The 24029-nt window shown below is 39.6% G+C and overlaps 1 protein-coding gene and 1 long non-coding RNA gene across 2 annotated transcripts in view; one reads left to right on the plus strand and one right to left on the minus strand.

Moving 5' to 3' along the window:
• Window positions 1–24029, plus strand: part of LOC122884787 — a 272561-nt gene that overhangs the window by 109732 nt on the left and 138800 nt on the right. The gene's annotated exons all lie outside the window — the stretch shown is intronic.
• The window catches only part of cdh11 (cadherin 11, type 2, OB-cadherin (osteoblast)), a 90079-nt gene that overhangs the window by 16470 nt on the left and 49580 nt on the right, over window positions 1–24029 (minus strand). Inside the window, exons 3-8 of the mRNA XM_044215134.1 lie at window positions 15133–15540; window positions 13747–13886; window positions 12657–12951; window positions 8491–8610; window positions 6762–6929; window positions 294–481 (exon numbers count right to left, since the gene is read on the minus strand). Of these exons, the coding sequence (XP_044071069.1) occupies window positions 294–481; window positions 6762–6929; window positions 8491–8610; window positions 12657–12951; window positions 13747–13886; window positions 15133–15277 (1056 nt within the window). The 5' untranslated portion in view covers window positions 15278–15540. The remainder of the gene's footprint in view (window positions 1–293; window positions 482–6761; window positions 6930–8490; window positions 8611–12656; window positions 12952–13746; window positions 13887–15132; window positions 15541–24029) is intronic.

The raw sequence follows: 24029 nt of genomic DNA on the forward strand, positions 1-24029 counted from the left end.
GAGACTAGTTGGTGAACATAGCAGAACATTTGGCAGCTAAAGAGACATATTTCCATCAGGAGTTGGTAGAGACCAAAAAACAGACCTAAGAGATATAATAGAAGAACAATAATGGACTTACACAATTCATTTGGAGTTGTGTTTCTGGCCACCATGCAAATGTAACTGCTGGATGTGTAAATAAGCAACTGTTTGCTAACAAGATCGTCATATCAACTTAAAAGGTGATGATATGTCAATGTTGTGTTCACAACGTGTGTTGAGATCATTAGTCTCTTTCTTTCATTCCTTACCTTCTTCAGCTTAATAACAGCCTCTCTGGTCTCGGAGTCAGTGGTCAGTTCAAACATGCTCATTCCATCTCCGTCTATTAAGCGGTAGTTCACCAGTCCATTGTCTCCGAGGTCAGGGTCTTTGGCCTTAAGACGGCCCACCTCCTCTCCTGGAACTTTATCCTCTGATACAGACATGGGATATACACCTGGGAGAAAAATAAAGGCAGAAACTTGACTTGGCTGGTTGGTGATGTTAGTGTCAACTTTTGGTCACATCTTGCTTTTGTATTCAACACTCTTTAGAGTCTTTAGAGAATTCCTGGCTGGCTGCCACTGTGTTTACTATCTGTGGCAGGGTCAGTTTTGTAGGGCAGAGAAGGATTAACATGAACTATACCATCTGTCTCATATGGCCCAAAGGATATTAATATCCCCTATAGTGTCAGGTGTTTGTGTGTGTGTGTGTGTGTGTGTGTGTGTGTCTGAGGGAGTAGACACCTGGCTTGCAGTACAGAGCAGTAGGACCATATGTCTACTCTCCCTCCTCTTTTACCCTTTTCCCTCTCTTGTCTCTCATGTGCTTTTTCCACCACCTCACTCCTCCCCAAAACTTTTCTCCCCACTTCATCTCATCTGTCTTCTATCTCTACTCACTTTATCCTAAAATCCACCTCTCTCCTCTGCCCATCATCCTATTTGTACTCTTCTCCCAAATCTGTCATTTCCTCCTTCCTTTTTGCTCCTCCATGTTCTCCCCATTCTTGTCTGTCCCTCCCCAATCCCTCCTTCCTTGCCTCCTCCTGCTCAATGGTTCAGACATTGAGCACAGAGTGGACTCATCATTTTATGGTTTGTACATTATTAGCATGTTTATCCTGCTCGTCCAGGTGTAGCAATCCAGTGAATCATGAAATTCATTTGGTCATGTGGCTTCTGAGCAAATGCGAGTGGAAGAGGAGAGCGATTCACAGGACTTGATCCATCCGGCCCAAATCCCTCCAGCCCTCTACCTTTTTCCACCACATGTACTTCGATCCTCACTGAGTCACTCCTCTCCATCATCTCTGTCCCTGCTTTTTAAACCTCTCTCCATACTGTTTGACCCTCTTTTTGTAACACCTTTCCCTCCCTCTCCATCTCTCATTAGCTTCTCACTTTCCCCTCCATCCTTCCAAATCTCACCATTCATCCTCAACTCTCCTCCCCCTCTCCACCCTATTTCTCTCATGTCTATATCTTCTCCTCCTCTTCTCTCTCTCCTGCCTATCCTGGCTAAAAGCTCATTTCATCCCTGCCCTCCCTTTGCCCTTTTCCTCCCTCTCTTCTCCTGTCGTTCTATTCTTGCTTTTCTTAAGTAGCTTAACTTCAATGGCTTCTGGCAGCTGAGTTAAACATTGTATGTCAGAACACACAGAGAGCCTAGCATACCTGGCTGTGGACTAAAATGAAGCACAGCACATACAGGAAATGTACATTTACATTCAAGGACCACAGTGGAAGCAAAGTTTCAGTGAGTTCTTTACTTGACAAAAGTCATTCACTCGTAAATCACTCATACTTGTTTTCTTTTGTAAAACCAATATTCTGTTTTACCAGTTACTCTATGAGAAAGTGAGTATGAGAAAGTCATTTGTTGTTTTCATTACTCCCACATAAATGACTGCACTGTTTGTATTCACACAGATGTCCAATCTTGGAAGGAGAAGCTCATAAAACCAGCAAAGTTTAGACATGAACACCAATAAAGAGCCTCATAAATGGAGCTCATGCAATGACCACAATCTCGTAGATCAGTAATTTTAATGTGATTACTGAAATTACAACAATAATGTCTCATATTACTTTGTAATTTACTACTAATCAAACTGGTAACTTTCATGTGTTATTGTATAGACGTATGTGTTGTAGATGCATTTTATATGGAATGTGGTGAAATATGTTAGTAATTTAAACTTGGCAGGCAGACTGCTTTATGAAGAATGTGTCATTTTCAGCACATCCATTAGTATAGTATAGGAAAACCCCAACACATCGTCATACCTAAACGACAGAATAGGTCGATTGTCAATGACTTCCAAAACGACCTATACGACTGTTGGAAAGTACCAGTGACAGGTGTACCGCTTAAATATGTTACATCACGTGACGTAACGTACATGATGTTAAATAGCGATTAATGTTGTGAAACGGTCACGGTTTGGTTAGGTTTAGGCAACAAAACTACATGGTTAAGTTTAGGAAAAGACGTAAGTAACTACATATGTCAACTATGTAACGTTATTTAACTTAACTTTAAATAAGTCAACGTTGACTTGGTTTCACATAAGACACAAACCCCAGTCTCCTAGATGAAGTCCTGTGTTTGTTTGACATTTCCACCAACCCAACCACCTCCCAACACGGACTTCATCGCTCTTTATACGTCACCTGACTGCCGTCTCTGCTCCCGTCACAATTACTACGGCCATTAGAGGTTGCGACCTAACAATAAACGTAAATATGGGCCGTAATAAGCTGCCTTCACAATCTGGTGAGGATGGGCTGGTAAACACATAGCCTCTGTCCATAAGAGGCACCGATTTTATCTATTTATGTTTTATTTATTTAAGTGACAGTTATTTTGAGTGGACAAGTATTGACTGGAGAGTTGTTTAGTCATACATAGAGCTAATATGTCTCTGGTGTGTGTTATTTTACTGTGGTGGGTGCGGACTTAGCCTACAATCAGAGTTTTGCTTTGTGGTTAGCAGTGCTGAACTGACTCTATGAAGAAAACCTCTGTCATTATTTTGATCATATTTTTGTTAAAAGTTAAAACAATATTTATTGAAGGTTAAAACAATTTGTATTACTAACTCCATATTGGTGATTTAAACATGATTCAGTTTTGGGAAAGTTTTGCTTTGCTTGCTTCAATTTTCTCACTTATGAGATGATGGTAGCCACTTTTTGTACTCAACATAGTGGACTGTATTCTTAAAGGGTCAGATATACACAAACACAGTTCTGTTCATACCATATTCTGTGACTGCATGTTCTCATGATTTAATATGTGAAAGTCTCTTTAACCAAAAAATAGCATGGATGAAATGCTTATAGCAAGTCATTTCCACTTACTGTAGAAAGAGGTATGACGATGTGCCATTGCTTTTCAAGACAAAATTGAGATTTGTTGTCGTTACTGCTTGTTGGACCATTGATACACTGTGCGTTGTCTCAGTTTTGACAACTTTTCCACACAATATTACTTACATATCTTTGCCTAAACCTAGGGGAGGAACTTCAAATACAAGTTTGAAGATGGATTTAACATCCCTGCAGTGACACAGAAATACCTTTCCAATGGTTATCATCTTTTCAAGTCATGTCAGGGATATTTCATTGATAGATTCTGGTTGGCTGTGTGGTGATGAGAACAGACAGTTCTGTAATAGCAATCCTCAAAGACACTGGAGGTAAATGATATGTGCAAATAGAACCCTGCGTAAGATTATCTTTCACAGCTTCAAATGTCTTTTCATTATCTTTGTTCCGCATTGTTCACGAATGAGAGTGAGCTGGCTGTGAAGGACTGTGGCTGACATATTAACAGTATTTAACAAAACCATCTCTGTCATGTCAGTCTAATAAAGAATGAAGTTAAGAACAATCGCTTGTTATTTGCCTTTGTTTTTCTGCTCATCCTTCTGTCTGTGCTGTGATGGATTTTCATGGTGGCAAATGGAAGATGCTTGATAATGAGGTGGAAGGGAGAGAATTGCAGGGACAGAAAGTCTGAGAAAAGATAGACAGAAAGATCAGGCCTTGTAGTGAAAGAAAAAAAAATTACAGCTTGAATAGAAACTGAAAAGCTACTGGAACACATGAGAGGGAGTCACACTGTGCCATATCTTTTTCTGTCTGTTTTTTTTATCTCTTTCGCTGTGTTTTCTCTTTTTGTATCTGTTTTATTTTTGTCTTTTTTTCTGCCTCTTGCTTTGGCTCTGTTTTTCTTTCTTGACTTGCTTATCTCATTTCCCTTTTTCCCCCCTCTCTGCTCTCTCTCACTCTGCCCAACTACTAAATAAGTAATCACTGTCCTCATTCACACCATCTGGGAGACTTTTCTTGCAGGTGTTTGTACAGCTTCCACTTTTTTTAAACAAGAGTACCCTCTACCGCAACATATTGCTATTTGATGTGTTGTCTTGTATCACAGATGTAAACTGCCAGTGATGCACAGTTGATATTTAGAAGTAATGCAAGGAGGTACTTTGTAAACACTTATGACTGATAATGCTTGGTTATAAAACCTGCATTTTGTCCTTGTTATCTTATTTTTAAAATGTTTTATATCCACTTTGGAAATGGGAACAGAAGGGTGCCCTGTGGTTAGAGAACCCTCCCTTACTGACTCCTCACAACAACCATATTTCTCACATCATTGTATAAGCATTGCATTTTTATCATATTAAAACCAGAGTTAATAATTTAACAATATAGTGATGTTGAACTGGACTGCATTATATTGAGAGGTGTTTCAAATGTTTTGCTCACCCCACTTATAAACAGGGGGGAATAATATTAGAAACACATTTCAATATAATGCAGTACAGTACAACCCCACCACTAACTTCAAACTCATTAATAAACATATATTTAAATGAATGCCTCTCTGACAGTGTCAATCAACTGAACATTATTATCTTTGCCAAGGTAGAATTTATGCCTGAGCTGTTGTGTTAGATTTCATTAGATTTTACAGGTGTACCTAATAAAGTGGACACTGAGTGTATGTTTCAACTTTGTGCTATCCATCATTATGTAAGAGCACTATAAAAAATGTGGATATCTCATTATGGAAACTTCCAAATACAGCACATACATACTGAAGACAATCAGCTGGAGAAAAATACTTTTCTTTCCATTTGAGTACTGTTGCCCATAAAACTCCTTCAAAATGTTGTCTGTTTGTCGTGACCTTCAGAATCAGATTTTAGCTTTGCTTTGCAAGACAATGAAACAGTCAGCTTGTTGGAATACACAAGAACTGGAGTGATGGTTTTGACAGTCTCTTTCTCTCTCTCTGCATCTCTGTCTTTTACATTCCCTCCCTCACCACTTCTGCTTGTGTCTCTCTTTTTTTCTCGCCTATTCAGCTTCTCCACAGGCTAAAACCTGAGCCCTCGTCTCTTCTTTTCTCCTCCCATCTTCTCTCCATCCATTCCTGCAGCTACTCTGCTGAATCTCTGCCAGGACTCGCTCTGCTCAGAGCTCCTGGAGGGGAGGAAGGGGAGAACGTGGAAGAATAAAAAGAAAAAAAAACAGAGAGGCCAAAAGGAACTCTAAGATGGGGTGAAAGAGAAGATGAAGAAAGAGGGTGTTGGACATAGAGGTAGACTGGAGACTGAAAATAATACAGTGGCGCAAATCTGTGCTGAGGTTTAGATTGTTCTTGTTTCTGTCATGTGAAGAAGTCAGAAAGACTGAATCTTTGGTTGAGCATAAGCTATCCAGGCATATTTACCATCTACAGGCTCAACAAATATCATCAGCTGCCTCCTTACTGCATTTTAGACTTTGTGCCGCCATATTCTTTGGTAAACAGTGACTTGGCCACCTGAAGAGAGAAAACCCTCAAAACAAAACAAATCAAAACAAAACAAAAAAGTAATCTTCCCTCCTGTTGGTTGTTTCTGACAGTCCAAAATGGAAAACTACCATTTGTTTACTTGATTGCATCGTTGTCAAGCTTGGTAATACCAACGTCACCAGAAGATTAATCATATTTGTTTTTCATAGTTATACAAGAATCTAAGAATACTTCAGAGTAATACCTGCAGAGAAAAATAACCCTGTACCCTATGTACCAAAAATAAGTAGGCCTATTCAAATTTGTATGTCTCTGTCTCTTTTCCTCTTCTACCACATCAAATCTACAGCTCTTGACAAATCCAGGCTAAATATTTCACTACTTTTTATTGCTCAGCAAATCAGTAATTCAACAGATTTCCCGAGGAGAGGTTTGAACATACACACACATACAAATAGACACACACACATACACACACAAATGCCTGAGGACATTGCAGGAAGCCAGTAAAGAACCTTTAATAATTGATTTCTTAAGTTATCTTTTGTGCCTCCTACATTCACTTCCCTAGTTTCTATATTGCTAGCTAGCAACATGTTTTCTGGGTTATGTGCACATACAGCATACATACAGTACGCACAAAATTATATGCACACATGTATGTGGATTGATATAACCCACATACACAGATGTGTGGTGCAGAAAAGGATAGGAAGCTGTGGGATGGAAGTGCACACAGATTGTAATGTGGCTGATGTGCCAATTTGTAAAATACCTGACACTTTCACACCCCCTAAAGGAAATGTCACTCCAGAGGAAAATAACATACAGTAGGTATGATGGATGGATGGATGGATAGATGGATAGATGGATGGATGGATAGATGGATGGATAGAGAAGGTGTTTGTACTCACTCTGTGGGAACTTCGGAGGGTTGTCATTGACATCTGTGAGGGTGATTTTAACCTCGGTGGTTCCTGACAGCCCACCCATGTGACCACCCATGTCTTTGGCCTGGATGACGACATCATACTCCTGGCGTGCCTCACGATCCATGTTTGGCAAGGCAGTACGAATTATACCTGAATGGACAGATTTTATCATCAAATTAATGCTGAGATTACATTTTTTCTCCTGTTAGATGTAAAGATTTTGGTATCTGAAACCCAAAACTGTATCACTGGAAGCTTATGGATGACATTTTATTAGATTATATTTTTATCTGTTATTAAATATTAAAACTTGGATAGTTCGAAAAGTCATGCAGGTAAAGTAAATACATACTGATTTGTACCTGTGTGTATGTCTATAAATATGTCTTTGTACGTGTGTACATGTATTTGTGTGCAAGTAGTGTAGCAAATGGTATGCACTATGTACCTGTGTTTTTGTGTCATTATCTGTCTAAATGATGTAATTCCAAAATGTTATTTATAATAATTATAGTATTTCAAAAACTCTCCCTTGAAAAACAGAACCAGTTGGTAAGCAAAAACTTACAATATGATTTACTTCCCTACGAGTGGGTGTCATTTATTTTAAGATATTTCATTTTGCAAGAAAACACATCATCACTCATCGTTCACATGAATAAGAACTCTTGTTAAACATGTGTGAATTCTTATTTTTCTCTATTTCAAGCCCTAGTAATCTTTTATATCTGTTTAATTCATCACTGGCTGCTCTCTTTCCATCGCTCTCTTTCTGTCTCCACTAGCTGCAGTGTCTGGGAGTTGAGGCTTTCTACTGTCATTTTATGCCAAGTGTGTGTGCATATATATATATATATATGTATATATATGTGTGTGTGTGTGCGTGTTAGACAGCATGAAAAGCTGATAATCTCCAAACCAATTAGAAATGTGAGCTATGGATTTGAGCCAGTCAAATACCCAACACTGGTTTGATTAGCCAGATTTACTCTGCCCAAATCTCTCTCCCTCTCTTTGCCCCAACCACTCTCTTTCCATGGACTCACTTTCTCTAAACCAATTTCTCTCTCCTTCTCTCTGCTAACCTCTCTCTTTCTGTTCTTCTCGCCCTCTCTGACCCGACAGCTCCATGTCTGCCCTAACCTCTCTCCTTACATCCAATTTCTTCTTTTAATGCAAACCCAAATATTAGGCCTGGGCACTGCAAAGACCAAGCTGAATATCCTCTGGGGACCTCATTTTTACAGCAGTGCCTTCTTTTCCTCACCAATTTCAGTGGAAAGAACCTGCTGTTACATGATCCCTGCAGCAGTGAGTTCTTAGCTTTTTACATGAAGAGTGGTAGACGGTAAAAATATTGCAGAAAGAAACAGGTTTTAAATTTGGTCTTAGCGATAAGCAGTTTCCACAAGGTGCCTCATAGATATAGCAGTGAAGGCTATATCTATGAGTAATGTCTACAATGTTGGGATACATAATCATGCCTAAATCATATTATTGATTATTTTTTCTAAATACTTCAAAATATTTAATGGTAATGACAGTAGTTTATTGTATCTTTTACATCTTTGAAAAAGCAGGTTTCCCAGGTAAGTTTGAGCTGAAAAATTGTTCATAGCTGGATTTGTTAGGTGGAAAAGGCTGTAAGCCTGTATTTGCTTGTGGTGTAAATGTCTGTAGACCCAGGGCAGGGTTCTATTTTCAGCCTCACCTGTCTGAGGCTCCACAGAGAAATACGGCTGTCCTTGCAATATGCTGTACACCAGCCTGGCACTGTTGCCGTAGGTGGGGTCATCAGCATCTGTAGCTGTCACCTGCATCACTGATGTACCTACAGGACAGACACACAGACAAGTCAGGAGATGACTCTACCTCAGTGATTCGGTTCAAGAATGGTTTGACAAACAAGCTTGTCACGGAGTGTATGCCGATTCACCTGCCTGCACCTGCTGGATGAGGAAAGGGAATGAAAAACGCTCTTCCCTTCTCTCAGACACTGCAGATAAACTGCACCTGTGAGGTCGGTTTCCACTATTATTTCTCTACATTTCATCATTGTCAGGTAGAAACATCCACTCTCCAATTTTGGTGATTTTCATGTTTTAAATATAACATTATATTTCCTCCATCCGTTGACAGAGTTCCACAACCCCTGGATTTATGAAACCCTTTCAGAACCCACTGGATAATCTGAAAAATGCTTTGAAGACGTGGTGTTTCCACTCAACAGCATTAATTTACTTCCAGTAAATCTTTGTTAACTGAACTTGACACAGTTAAGCTGAGCAAATAGGCCAAATAAATTAAATTTGCAGAAGTGTGAAATGCATTTTTATTAACTTTGCATAATTGTTGAAATTTCTTTTTTCAGATTTGACACAACTCATAAAAGTAACTCACTCAAAAATTCACAAAAATACTTCTCTGCTGTGTGGTTCGTTAGACCAGTTCTGCATCTGACCTGCAGATGTACGCATGTCATCGCCTCCTATAGGCAACGTAAGTAATAGCAGCTTACGCCACAACATTTGCACCACCTGCAGGGTAAGGGTTGGTTTTACATTTTATTCAATACCAATAAATAATTAAACAGAACATCATAGCATGATATTAATTACTCTAATAAAAATGCATTTCAGCTTATGGCTGTAAAATACCACCACCATGTCAACTTTTGAAGATTATGTAAATGAATTTATCCTTCAGTTTTCTTTCTAAACATATATGACTAAGACTGACTTTAATGACTGTCTTTTTGAGGTACTTGACCATAAGACCATCAAAGACAGAACTTCGTCAGCCTAAATTGCTACTTTTTTTATAGATTTTTGGCTGCTGCAACTTAATTTTTTTTTTCTTGGGACAGATACAATCTGGTTAGAACCTCCCATTTTGTTTAAAGTAGCCAGGAGGACAGTCTCTGAAGACGGAGGACCAACAAAGATATTTGTATGAACTTTGTACTCTCCCTTAGTGATGTTGATAGGTTTTCAATGGAGAGAGTCACCAATAAAATGTGTTTTTTGACACAATGTAATGTTAAACGTGTTTGATGGTTAGAATTGTGGTTATTCGTGTATGTTGAAAATATATCTTAAAATTAAACAAATCAAATCCCAAATCTGTAAATACACTGCAGACACACAGCAGCTGACTGAAAGAGGTCATATTATACAGAGAAATATTAGCTTTTTCTGGGTGAATAAATGTTAAAAGGGGAAGCTAAAGGGCAACAAGAATGCTGAGCTTTCAAGTTTCATCAGGAGTCATAACACCATCAAGCACATCATGTTTAATTAGTAAAGTATTTTAATAACACGCACACAAAGGGCATCCATTTACTGCATACTGCCGTTAGTACAATTAGCTAATTAGTCTGATCTGCCAGCGTCAGTAATCAATACAAACACACATTATTAGACTGCAAACTATTAATCAAACCAATAACTAACCGCAGTCAACGTCAGACAACCTTATCATACTTTAGCAGTTATCTAGTGTTTCTGAAGTGGTGACAAAACATTAAAAATTACAGGCTACATGCAGTAAGCTCCCTGCGCGCTCCGGGGAAAATTTTACGCCAAACTCCCTTTAAGAAATAAGGCATTTCCTTACGTGTCCGCAAAAACACATAGCTCTAGAAACACAAGATAAAAGGTGTCATATGTCGACAGTGTTCTTGTCAATTTGGCATCAATATAATCCATAAAGATAAACTGTATTTCCGTACTTACATACTTTCTGTACTTCACATTTTGGATTTTGTGCCTCAACTCGCTACCAGCCTCCGTTGTTTAGCTGTGCTATTTTAGTGGGAGAAGACCGTGGGAATGAGAGGCAAACATTTAAAAAATTAAGAGTTCTCACTAAAATACGTGCTGGTTGGTGGATCAGATACACGCTGAATTAAACACAGACTCAAAACACTAGTAATTCACTATCTATCATGTGTTTGTGAGACGATTTGAGGAGTTTTTTCAGTCGTTACCAAAGTAACTACCCGGTTTGCTGCTTCCCGTTTGGTGCTGAAGAATTTGTTGTTCACAATGTACGTTAACATTATTAGGGGAAAAATATGTTGTGCCCCCCTGGACGCATCAACAGTGAGTTTACTGCATCCTTTCATATTTTAACGCGTGAGAGACGCAGGACGCATACCTAGCAACATCACTGCTCACTAGTATTTGGTAAAAAAAACATGCTTTGATTAAAATAATGTTTGCAGCTGTAATTGCAGTTGGCTCATTGCCAGCAGGTGGTGCAAGTATAAAAACGGCAGAAGCTATTTCTTTCCTCATTTGAGAAGATGAACATCAACAAGTCTACATTTGTAGCTTCAGACTGGAGCTGTGACTTTGCTTGCCTTTAGGTGACACAAGCTGGACTGGAACTGCAGATGCTGAGGCAACTGGACGATATTGGCTGGGCCCTTTGTGTGCTTCACAGCAATAACACAGTGTGTTTTTGTTGGTTCAACTACTTCCCAATCTTCTTTTCGGTGCCATTTATGCTGTTTGGATCAGTTCAGTTTCCAGTTGCAGCTATGTGAGCACCACTATCCTATTCCATACAAAATCCATTGGGTGTATAACTGTAATCAAGTTTAATTCAACCCTGGTCTCAATGTGGCTGCTGCCTTAGAGTGTACAGGGTAAATTACCAAGCATCCATGAGGGAACATGGACCTAGTTAGTCAAATTGCAGCTTTTCTTTCTGTTCCACTTCTGTAGTTGAGGATGATGGCAACCGGCGGCCCCTCCCTGCCAGACTTCTGTATTCAGGTTTCAGCTTAAGAAGCGAATGGGTGAAAAAAAGTCTGAACAGAACTCATTCAGAAGTCCTTTCAGAAGTTCTTTCTTTGGAAGCCCTGTCCATTCAGAGAAGGGATTTATCTGGCTTTCAGAGTGTCAGGCTGCACCACTGCCAGTGTGGTTCATTTCAGGTTAGCCTTGAGGGGTTGAAGACTCTCCAAGACCACATAACATTCGGAAAAAAGATCAGAAGCTCTAAGTAAGGAGATAGCGGGAGCTCTTGCCCATGCCAACCTAGTAGTGCTAAATATTTCTTTGTTTCTGGTTGAGCTCATATTTTTTAACTTTTAGGTACACATAAGACAGAAAAGAAAAAAACATGAAAGGGCTTTTTAGGAGGTTAATGTGTGAGCTAATGGTACTGTCTGTTGTCCACTTCTCTGTCTCACTTTGTGTGGTCAGATTTCAGTGATAATTAATAATGTATGAAAAAGGCTGTTTAGCAGACAAACAACACTGATGATGAACTCCATCAGTGACTTCATTAACAAACGTCACTCAATAAGCAATGGAGAGCTTTTCTGTACTAAAAAGATGGACTTTGAATATGAATCACTGTTGTTATCAAATTATAAGTGATATCTGGAAAGAAAACATATCTGCTGGTCAGTTTCACAGATACAGCTCCACTTAAGACAGGAGTAGGCATTAGTTACAACAAACTAAAATAGAGCATTTAACTAAAATTGCATCCTGAAGAAGCGTTCAGGATGCAATGTTCTTAACTACTACTGAATCCTCATTTTGGATGTATAAAATTAGGGCTCAGATTTAAACAAAAATTCTCGCTTATTGTAACACAAGCATACAATGTACATTTTGGATGGACAACACTCTGTAAGTTGACATGCTTAGCTAACATGCATGTACCTTCCTAGATCATGTCCTAGTCTTCTAATATACTGCCGTTAGCCCATAGCATTAATCACAAATTAAATTTCACTTTCTTCTCACCAGTCTTGGACATTTCAGGGTTATAGCAATCTCCAACCTAAACCTTTACCTTTTCCCCAGCTCCAAACTTAGCCTCCCCTCCTGTTCCCTTACCCTGTCTTTTACAACTCACCAACATTGGACATCTCAGGCACCCTGGCATAGTACGGCCCATGTAGAAACTCAGGAGGATTATCGTTGATGTCCTGAACTTTCACTATGAACTCTGATGGAGGCTCCAGAGGCTTATTAGTGTCTCTGTCCACGGCCTGGGCGGTTAAAGTGTACTGGGCCTGCTCCTCACGGTCCAGAGTTTTTGTGGCGTGGATGTTGCCCGTCTTGTCATCAATAACAAAGATCGTTCCCGCACCTTCGCCGGACAGGATATACTTGATGTTGCCATTGCCTGAGTCTACGTCTGAGTGGAGCTGAAGTAAGAGGGGAGGAGGATGGTGAGAGACAAGAAGAGAGTGAGACATACCGGAAGGAAAGCAAAGACAGAGACATATGCAAAGGAAGGACCTGACTGGTGCTGACACCATCTGGATTTCAGATGGTGTGGAACTTAAAGAGAAAGCAAGACATGCTGGTGATTACAGAATGAGACAGGTAGTCTGGTCGTCTGGCAAACCTGGAAAACATACTGCAGCTTGGCTGCTTGGCAGATGTGATGTGAGGCTTCTATTTCTCAAGGCTACAAATTAAAGGAGCTGAAAGACTGAGATTGACAGGATAGTAGATATGCTGTGTGAGACAGGCAAACACTAATAAGTAAGAGATTTAAAACATTGTCATCCAAAAAAATTGAAGAATGTTCAACATTCAATTAAACTCTTGTTCTTCCTTTACAACCCCTAGACTATGAAATATGACGCATTGTAAACATCATTTGTTGTTTGTTATGAAAGCCGCTGCTCGGTTTGAATGATGTTGTTGTTGTTGTGGAGTAGTACCACCAATCATCGTCACCCTTGAATGTGAACATGACCTCTCTCTTTTTTCTATCCCTCTCTCTCTCCTTGATAAATGTGAAAAGCACTTTTAAATCCTATTGGAGTGAATTTGCTGTCACCCCGCATGCCCCCACCAAGACTGTCAGTGGAGGGAAGTTTGGCTATTAATTAAACAGCACGTCAAGTTTTTGACTGTTATTTAAGCACTAATTCTGTTTGACTCAAGAGAAGAGTAGAGAAGTAGATGGAAGAACACTTTATTATACTCACCCTGCCCACCAACACTGGGTCAGGTCCAGTGTACTCCTCAATGACGAAGAACTGATTCCAGACCCATCCTCGTTTGGACCTGTGGAGTACCTGCCCTTCCTTCCCTCCCCTCTGTCTGTGTCTATGCAGTGACAAGTGACCTACAAGCACAAAAACAAACATCAATACCAATACTTTAATTTTTCTGTCTACAGTCTCCAAGTCTACAACACATTTATTGTGGGTTTTCATTCAAATTATGAAATGGTTAGAAGCAAAATGAAAAGGCTCATTTAGGTCACTCTATGTTGAATGAATGAAATATCACCACCACTGCAGTTCGTTTTCTGAGGATATTTTCAATAGACTGAATTCAAAAGTGGGTGGGAAGCAGTAACCTCATGAACAGAGAGGTCCACTTTTGAATTATGGGTCACCAGTTCAAATCCCAGCTGAGAAAATGTGGGTGGGTGGTGTGAACGACACACGCTTCAGGTGGCTCTTAGCAAGGCACTTAACCTTTGTTTGTTGCAGTGCAGTTTCTCAGTGGCTAACAGGAGCAGAGGAGTAGATGAGCTGCTATGGGAGGAGTTATTTTTTATTTAAAATTGTTTTGCCTTGTAGATATAGGCACAAGTGACATTGTTAAAACTACAGTGAAAAGCAAGCAATGAACTAGTAAGTAACGTCTGTAGTAGGGCCAACATTGTATTGAAGTACAAAAAAGCATTTTCTCTGGAAAAAAATGTTTTTTTCAAGCGCGGCAACGCTGGAAATATGACATGGCATGAGGGGTCTCAGGGCGGTGCGTCCTCGGGTGCTAGCACCCCAGAAAATAAAACGGCTGGGCCTTTTGCGTTTTTCATGGGTTTCGCAGCCACAGTAGTTTCTCCTGCACGCTTGGTAGGGGAGGGTGATGTGAGCGGTACTCAAATGGTTGCAAAGTGCAATTTCACCGCGAGATGCCACTAAATCCTACACACTGGACCTTTTAAGAGATCCCACTGTTGACAAGAACATGTGAATGTAGTGCTTTTCCAATTCGAAAATGTAAAAGGAAAGGAACTATTTAGTTCGCTCAAGTTAACATTTGGCTCACAGCTTGGATGGTAACATCTGTGTACAGTAATATGTCGGGACTCTGAAAATAAAAACTGACTCATGGTCACAAAGGGTAAAATTGAGAGAAAGGGTGATTGTCTGTTTGAAAATGTACAAATATCACGAAAAGGCAGTGGCGTGCGTGACTATATGTGTTTTGACAGGTGGAAGCGAAATTGTATTTCATAATGCATCGCAGTTACAGTTTAAGGCTGTGAGTATGATCCAGCCAGATGCAGAAAAATTCGTAGTACATGACACATGTTAAAGTCAAATGACAAGGAAACATTGTTGCTTTTGTCATACCAGGATGTCTGTGTCTGTGGGTCCTTTGATCCAAAGAAGCATTTCCTTTCCGGGTTCCTAATGCAACGCTACAGAGCGCAGAAACTCCCACCAACACCAAGAAGGCCCTCAGCGGCCCAAGGCCCTGTCGCTTCAGCATCGCCATCTTGCCCAACCTGAGCAACCGTGCACTTCACTCCTCCCCCTACTTTCTGGTTCCACTCAGTGGAGCTCCGCTCCCACTGAGGTGATATCCTGTTTTGCTAATGAAATGTTGTTGATGAACTTCCTAGCTCATTAGCTGAGATGGGGCCTGTTGGTGCGGATATTCATCACCGACTTTCACGTTACTGCCTTTCTTGTCCTTGTTTTTCTTCTTCTTCTTCTTCTTTTTGTTTGTTCGCTCCCTCTCTCCTCTAATCACAAAACCTAAAAGAGAACAGAGAAAGAGAACACTGCTTGGTTCATGACAGTCATAACAATGAAAATACTGCTAAAAAACAATGCAACTGAACAAATTTACATTCAGTTTAATAAAACGTTTGCCATGCAAACAGATTAATTTTAAGTGATGAATTTAACACTGACAGCAAAAACAACAAACAGTTCAGTAATCATTCATTCCTGTCTGTTATAGAGGGTAATGTTAATTGACTGCAGTTGGAGATCTGACTTCTTAAATAGTTGTTGTGTTGATTAGGACATTGTGCTAATTACCCAGACAATGCTGTCTGTAAACTCATTAGCTTTAATTCAATTAGACATAGACTGATTCCTTGTGGGTAGTACACTTCATGTACAACACCAGGTCACTGTATTGCTCTATTTACAGTCATTTAAAATACAATTAAAATAATGTAAAGCAAACATGGGAATGTATGAAAGTCATTAAAGGCAGATATTGTATCATGACTCTCCCTCAAACCCCTTTATGTGGGTTTCAGTTTGATGTGTTAAACAGCACACTGATCGCTGTACAGGTGATGATTTAAAGCAGCTTTGCCTCTGCAGGGAATGAATCAGCAGGAATAACACAAAATTTGATCTGTACAAAATCCAATGTGTCCATCAACAGTCCTGACCTGTGAAGTAGGAAACTGCTTGCTCATTAAAAGAAACTGTAGCTGAATGCCAATGAAATGCCTCAAGTGCAATTTTAATGAAAAGGTCTTGGCATATGAGCATGTTGTAAAATAAATTTGATGAGAGCAATGAGGGAATGAATCAAATGAGTTGACAGAACAAACAGGCGTGTTTGGTTCTTGCTGTTAGCTTTTACTACCAACAAGTCCCAGGTTGTTTGTCAGTCCCTTTCAAAACCAAACCTTAATGAGTTTTTCCATGCAGGTTTGCTACCTTCATGGTTTTGGTATGGTTAAGTTCACATGTTTAGATGACTAACACTACTTGGTTAAGATGAGTTAAAGTGTGTGGTCTTGGTAAAACGAAGAGACAGGACGTGAATACCAAAGTCAGACACTTTGTATGCCCAACCATCAAACCACAACCTTCTCCCTAAAACTTTATTTATAAGTATAACAATGTCACACTACTTTCATTTTTGCTACTGTGCGATACTTAAGGCAATAAAGTCACTTAATTGACCCACATCAATATGTCAGTGGTTACCATATTACCAGTGGTTATAGAATATTGATGCATAATTTGCACACAGCTGCATCTCAAATCAATCTCCATTATGACACCTGATATGATTGACAGGAGACTTGGGACACAAACACAGATCCTCCATGGTATGTTCCATATAGACCTGTAGTGTCTCTCACTGAAGAGCCAGGCATCCGATATTACAATGCAGCACAATTAGACTTCAAAATAATTGCACCAAAGCCATTAGTATTCCAAAATCATTCAACACATGCAAGAAGCAGACACTGAGAGTAAGTGATTGTGTGCACAAATCCCTTTACAACAGCATCAAATTAATTTTTCCAGCTGTAGCTGTGTAGACAATCTCTTATGGTGTGACTCTCGGGGTCTCTTCTTTTTCTTTTCCTTTCTGTACCTCATTCTTCTGATTTTCTCTTGTCTTCTGTCTTAACCTGTCCTTGTTGATGTTCTTCCTTTGTCTGGGACATATGAATAAAGGTGGTGTACACAAATGTGTGTGCAAGTGTGTGTGTGTTTAATATTCAATAGCTCAGTAGATGAGAAAATTCCCTCAGGGCTCCTGTTGACCACATGACCAGCCAACCAGGAAGTGTTGACAGTTAATCCCATACCGGCTCATCATCTGGCTAATTATCCTTGAGTCTTCTGATTGATGTGCATATCTGTTTGTGTTTGTGCATCTGTATATGTATGTGTGTTTGTTCCTGTCTATCATTTATCCGTATAAGCCTCAAAGCTGTTTTGTCACTGCTACAGCAAGGTGGCTGCTTGACGCGACATATCTGGGACTAAACTGAAATTGCTTTGGGGAAAAAATGTCAATTTGAAGCGAAATCAGTGACACAATGGAACAGAGAAGACCAAAGCAGAAGAGAGGAAAGAGAAGATGTAAATATGCAAGGATAATTTGCTTAATTTGTCTATTTACCTAAAAACTGTATAGGCTTGAATGTAGCTTGAAACCAAAAAGGAGACAGTATTAACTTGCATAAAGAGCTGATATCATTTGACAGTTTTTTTTTTTCTGTGTCAAATTTGAGTTGAGAATTGGCTAACAATTTACAGCAATAAAACAAAAGCAAAAACTCAGGAATATCTATTCTTGGAAATTGTCACTTTCACGGGTGAAATAATTTGTGAATTTGAACAGAGAATGAGCTAAAACTTAAAAGACGTCTTAAAAAAACAACACCACCACCATAACAATTATAAACCCTGGTGTGCACTTGTTGTGCAAAGAGCTGACACCTGCTATGCTGAATCTATTAACAGGCTCTCAAACTGTCATTTATGTGTCAAATTAAGTGTCTGCTTTATTTAACAAGTAAAAATAAAGCAAGTCCAAAATAAATTGCTTTCACCAATATCCTGATACCCTGCTACCGGTCATCTGTTATTTGTCTCAAAAACTGTCAAGTCAAACGCATGAAAAAAATAAAGTGATAGCAGCGTACAGACTCACAGCTCAGAAATAGTACGAATATGATAACACGTGACTTGCTTGATGACAATGAAATGACTGCTCGGTCAAATTCAAATAAAGCAATTGCTTGATAACTTATTTCTTCTCACCTAAAATAGGGAACTAACAACACAACTTAAATATCCTGTCCATTCAGTTTCTTTTTATATACTCAAAGGAGGTAGATTTGGTAAGTTTTGATGTGTTAGTTAAACACTTTTATGGATTGGGAATCCTGGATAACACTGCACATAGTTTCTATGTCTTATAATCTTTTGTTATTTTCTTTCCTTTTCTGACATCCCTAATGGATATGAGAGAGAGAGAGAGAGAGAGAGAGAGAGAGAGAGAGAGAGAGAGAGAGAGAGAGAGAGAGAGAGAGAGAGAGAGAGAGAGAGAGAGAGAGAGAGAGAGAGAGAGAGAGAGAGAGAGAGAGAGAGAGAGAGAGAGAGAGAGAGAGAGAGAGAGAGAGAGAGAGAGAGAGAGAGAGAGAGAGAGAGAGAGAGAGAGAGAGAGAGAGAGAGAGAGAGAGAGAGAGAGAGAGATAATGACTCCCCAGGGCGTGCATGCCTTTTGGCCAGACTACTTCCTCTGTCTGAATACATGACTCAAGAGTCACATTAGAATAGGGAACAGCATACTTGTGTGTGTGCTTGTGTGCACCATTCCCTTGGGCTCGTAGCGATGCTGTGAATCTATGAGTCAAGTGTTGGACTTGACTAGTGTGATTCATTGGCTAACATTAGAGGGTAGCTAGACCCACACTGTGTGTGTGTGTCACAGAGGTCAGAGCAGTAGGGTTAAAATAAATTAAAAAAAATAAATAAATGCTGCGCGACATGCCCCGCTGGCTGACATATTGTCCCTAACTGACCACGTGTGTATATGAATAACTCTGACTGTCCATTTGAGTGTGTCTTTAAATGTGTGTCTGTGAATGTGACAGTCTGTGTGCGCCTGAGATTAATTAATCAGGGTTGTAAGTGGGGTGTTACTATTAAAACACAGAAGTGAATTTCCTACTTCTTCTCTTCCTGTATTGAGTAAGGTGACGAGTAGGAGAAACTCAATGTAAAGTAGTGTGTTGAGATTTTGTTTTCTGATATTGATTGATAGTGTAGAATTGGAATCAGTCTTGTAATCTCCTTAATCTGTCTTGCATTCCTTTACTTTGCACCAAAAACCATTAGAATATGGTAACACTATGATTAGCAAACTAAACGTGTTTAACAGAGAATCTGGGTCTGCAGTGAAAAATTTTTTGAGTAGGTAAATGCATTTCTTAGGTTTTTTGGTCATGCTCTTTCTTTTTCTCTCTCTGGTTGTGTGTCATGCTGTTCCTCTTCGGTCAGAGTAGCTGTAATAGCTGCCCAGCTGTAATCACAGCAATTACCTCCAGAACTGAAACAAAGCACATAGGAGCATTCTACCAACTGTGAATGAATGAAGACAATTTCTCAAGCTTCTCTAGTTTTCTTTCATCATGCCTTTCCAATTCTGTCTATTTAGCGTATACCAGTCTACTTCTCCAGTCTGTTTTCTACGTTTCATGTAGGGCTGCACAATCAGATGTATATGGTCAACGTTTGGGGTTTTAATTTCCACCGTTAAAGCTGAAATCAGAAACTTTCCACACATTGTCTTCAGTAACGAAAAGTGTATAGATGTTGTGAAAGCTTTAGCAAAAGCAAAAGTACTAATTAGCTTATGTTGGACTTTGATGCATAAAAATGCAAACATGATGTTAAATGTTCTTAAACTTTATTGGCACTGTCAACCAGGACAAGTGTGACCCGGCACACAAATGTACCGGTTTGTTTGGTTAACAGTCAAATTCTCCACCGTACAGATTAATATACAGTGCTGACAACAGATGTGACGCTGGTGTTTTTGAAATGCATTTCTACTACGATAATTTAAACCTAAAGTTCAATAAACATGATTCAACAGTATTTCCCCAAAACAGTTTGGATTATCATTTCAACTACTGTGAAGCTTTTCACTCATTCTCTGTCTCTATCTTAGACATGTGGGAGATTTGTCTCTAAGACTCGACCATTAAACATCAATGAGGGCTGTTTTGCTCTCTCTCTCTCTCTCAGCACTCCCTGTGTCAGTGTGTCTGTCTGGACTTTGCCTTCATTTCTCTCCCTGTCCTTGGTGAGCCAAACCTCCAACAGCAGCACTGAAATAACATTGGAAAATGCCTGGAAACTATACAGAGGAAGAAAAAAAAAACTTGACCCTGCTTTTTTCCCCTCTGCTCCAACTTTCTCTCTCTTGGGGTCAGTTATAATAAAGGTGATTCATTCATGTACGAATGTGATATATATCCCCGTCTGCCTTGGCACACTGTGTGATTGTGTATGTAGCTGTGTGTGTCTTTTCATAATTTTTCCCCCTGTCTCCACATATTGCCTGTGTCAGGGATGTCTAGGCAAACAATGGTCTTACTGTAACTTGTCTGCACAATGTGTGCAAAAGGAATAATACATATGAGAATTAAAGGGGGAAGGAGGAGAGCTACGGGTATATTTATTGGGAATCTTCCTTGTGCAGCCTCTTTCCTTTTCACATTGGACAAGGCCTTTCAAACATGGACTTGGTCTGATCTTGAAAATCAGAGATGATCCGAAATCATCCCCGCATTCATCTACAGAGCAAACCCGCTGGTGTTTATTTTTTAATCATTTGGCTTTGTCAGGTGTTGTTTGGAGAGATTTTTATCCATAAAGCTGGTATGGCTGAAAGGGGGATTTTCACAACCATCTGTGTTAAGATAATGGATGTTGACTATTGTAAACACTGGGGAAAAAGGCTTTTTGTCAGTGATAATTTATGATCAAAGTTTTAACACATCATGGCTGCCATGACTTTACACTATTAAAATGCTGACTCACATTTGGCAAGTTGCTATTTCTGTTCTGAATTGACCACAGTGAACATCATCTGTCCCCAAGGCATGAAACTAAAGGATTATGTCTGAATTAGCTAAGCGTCCAACATGAACAGGAAATGGATGTAGAATGTGTTGTTTGTTCCCACGGCGGAGCCTGAAGGCGACATTTGTCCCTTCTGTGTTCTCACAGCCACTGTATCATCGTTTGTTCCTGCCACATTGGTGTCATTTGGCATGGTGGTGAGTCTGCTCTGACATGAACCAAGATGGCGTTGCAGCAGAGAATTGTGGTCCGCTGCTTCGTTGAACTTCACTTTATTTGAGGCAATGAAATAAAAAAGCTGACATAGAAACAAATCTGTGTCTTAAAATCATAGCAAATGTATTAAACTCTAACGTTTTCACAGGTTCACACATTCCATTACCCTGCTTTGTCATCATTGCATCAAGATGTTATGTGGCCATTTTTGTTCTAATCTAAAAGCTATTTACAGTAAATTGACCAGTATGGGTTTAAGATCTTGCCTGAGGAGATGCACTCAATGGCATCACAAACAAAACGATTGGCTATTGCCAGGACAAAACCTGTAACCAGAGCTCCTCCAATCACTGGACCCCTCTATAACCCTAAACACTATTTGAACCAGATGTGATTTTTTTCCCCCAGGTTTATGCTTGGATAAGAAAGGGGGTCATGTGAGGTTTAAAATGAGATTTTCTGTTACTGTAGAAATCCACTCCTACTCTCCAGAACAAATCCCAGAGCTACTCTGCTGTAGATGCAAAGCTGTGGACTGTAAGTTTTTTTTTTTCTTGTCTGGTTCCTTCAAGCGACATGTTCTGTAAGGACAGATTTAATAAGATGAGGGATGGATGAAATGAACCAACCAGAGACCAAGAGGAAGGAGGGAGAATGAGCGAAAGACAAGAGTGGCCATGTTTCTGTCCAACAACTGTCAAGTGAATTTTACACAAACTTCTGAGATGTTGCAAAGATTAAACCATAAATTGTCATTGTTTCCATCTGCTGGGTTGAAGCAAATGCATTAGATTCTTGAAAATTAGGGTACAAAAAATACAAGATTTCCAACAGAGAATATGGGCTTGATAAGTCGTTATCATCATTAGGTTAGTTATCATTATTGTTGTTATTTTGGGAAAAATTATTATATGAAAACCAATGATTACAGAGTGAGAGACTGAGAAGACAGAGAGGGACACAGAAAAAGAAAGACACAAAGACAGGCAGACAGAGTTGCTGTATTAAAGTTCACTTTGGGTGTCTTGTTTCAGTGGCCGGCTCTTTGTGGTCTGTTAAAAGCTTAAAAACAGAGCGATGCTGAAAACAGACACCCGGCGTTTAGCTCACACCACGAAACCTGAGGCTTAATTGCCTTTCAATTAGAGGAACTAATTGTGTAACTGTGTGTGTGTGTGTGTGTGTGTGTGTGTGTGTGTGGTGGTGGGGTGGGGGGGTTCTGTGTGGGTGGTGAGGCTATTACAAAGAAAGAGCTGCAAAGCTTTCTCAGCATTCGCGAAAATAGGTATTAATGAGAGGCTAGTAACTCACAGATACACAAACACAGACCCACAGTTACTGCAAAGTTAGCCCTCGCAGTGTGTGTGTGTGTGTGTTTGTTTGTGTGTGTGAATGCGTACTTGTATGTCTGTGTCTGTTATGTGTTATGAATTTGTTAGTGTGTGTATGTGTGTAGAGGTTGCTGATTCCTGTTAAGCCATTAGTGAAATTCAAGTGCTAATTACCACCCACAAGACCCCACGTCTGCTGTTTATACACACACACACACACACACACACACACACATCCTTGTATTTCTATATTTCTATCTTTGTGAGGACCATCATTGACATAATGCATTCCCTAGCCCCTTATCCTAACCTTAACCATCACAACTAAATGCCTAACCCTAACCTTTACCCTAACCCTAACCATAACATAATTTTAACCTAACTCTTAAAACCAAGTCTTAGCCTTCAAACAGCCCTTTGAAGTTGTGAGGACCGGCCAAAATGTCCTCACTTTCCAAAAATGCCCTCACTCTGAAGGTAAAAAAATGTGTTTCAGTCGTCACTACCTAGAAAGTACAAGTAACACACACACTCTCTCTCTCTTCATGTACTATTATCTCTAATCATTACAATGATCTTTAACCATAATCATTAGTATCTTTTTACATGAAAGGGAATGAATTACTGAACGTTCTAGTGCTGGTTAATGTCCAGAACATGGAAATCTAAATAGTATATACTAGGAAATTTAATTATTATGTAATCTAATCATTGTGTAGTTTATGATTATGCCATTTATTACATTTGACAGTTGACAGTGGCAAATATGAAGGGGAAGAGGGTGAAAAACAAAAATCAAGGGTCTGCAATTTGGATTTGATCATGTGTACTTTTTTTTCCCTGAAACATTGGCACACAGTACAAAGCCCAGTCAAAGCCACATGGCACGACTGTGCTTAACATGATCACTGACTTTGATAATACCATGGTCAGAAGTGCGTGGCACAGTGGAAAACGTGGTGGGTGTAGGCATACACCACCAGTAGATAGGGACTAGCATTAGTCACAACCAAATCATGTCACCTGTTATCCATCTCTCTAAAGGTAATGTATTTTGTGTCATGGAGCTCTGATAGATTTTTGATGGAGAGAACAGTCTGAAGAGGATCCTCAGTTCTCTCAGTGAAGCTGTTTCCTCTTGGGAGACACAAAAGTAACAACCGATGCCCTTGTGTAGAAGCAGCTCAATCATTGTGAGTGAATATGGACCCACTTAGCTTTGAAGCAGTAAATGCAATTGGTAAATAACATTGTGGGCTTTGAAGAACAGATAGGAAAGAAGTCACTGATTTCAGGAAAAGAGTATAAGCTGCCCACAGGATCAGTTCACCAATA

Source organism: Siniperca chuatsi, linkage group LG11 (genome assembly GCF_020085105.1).
Source record: "Siniperca chuatsi isolate FFG_IHB_CAS linkage group LG11, ASM2008510v1, whole genome shotgun sequence".
Taxonomy (NCBI): domain Eukaryota; kingdom Metazoa; phylum Chordata; class Actinopteri; order Centrarchiformes; family Sinipercidae; genus Siniperca; species Siniperca chuatsi.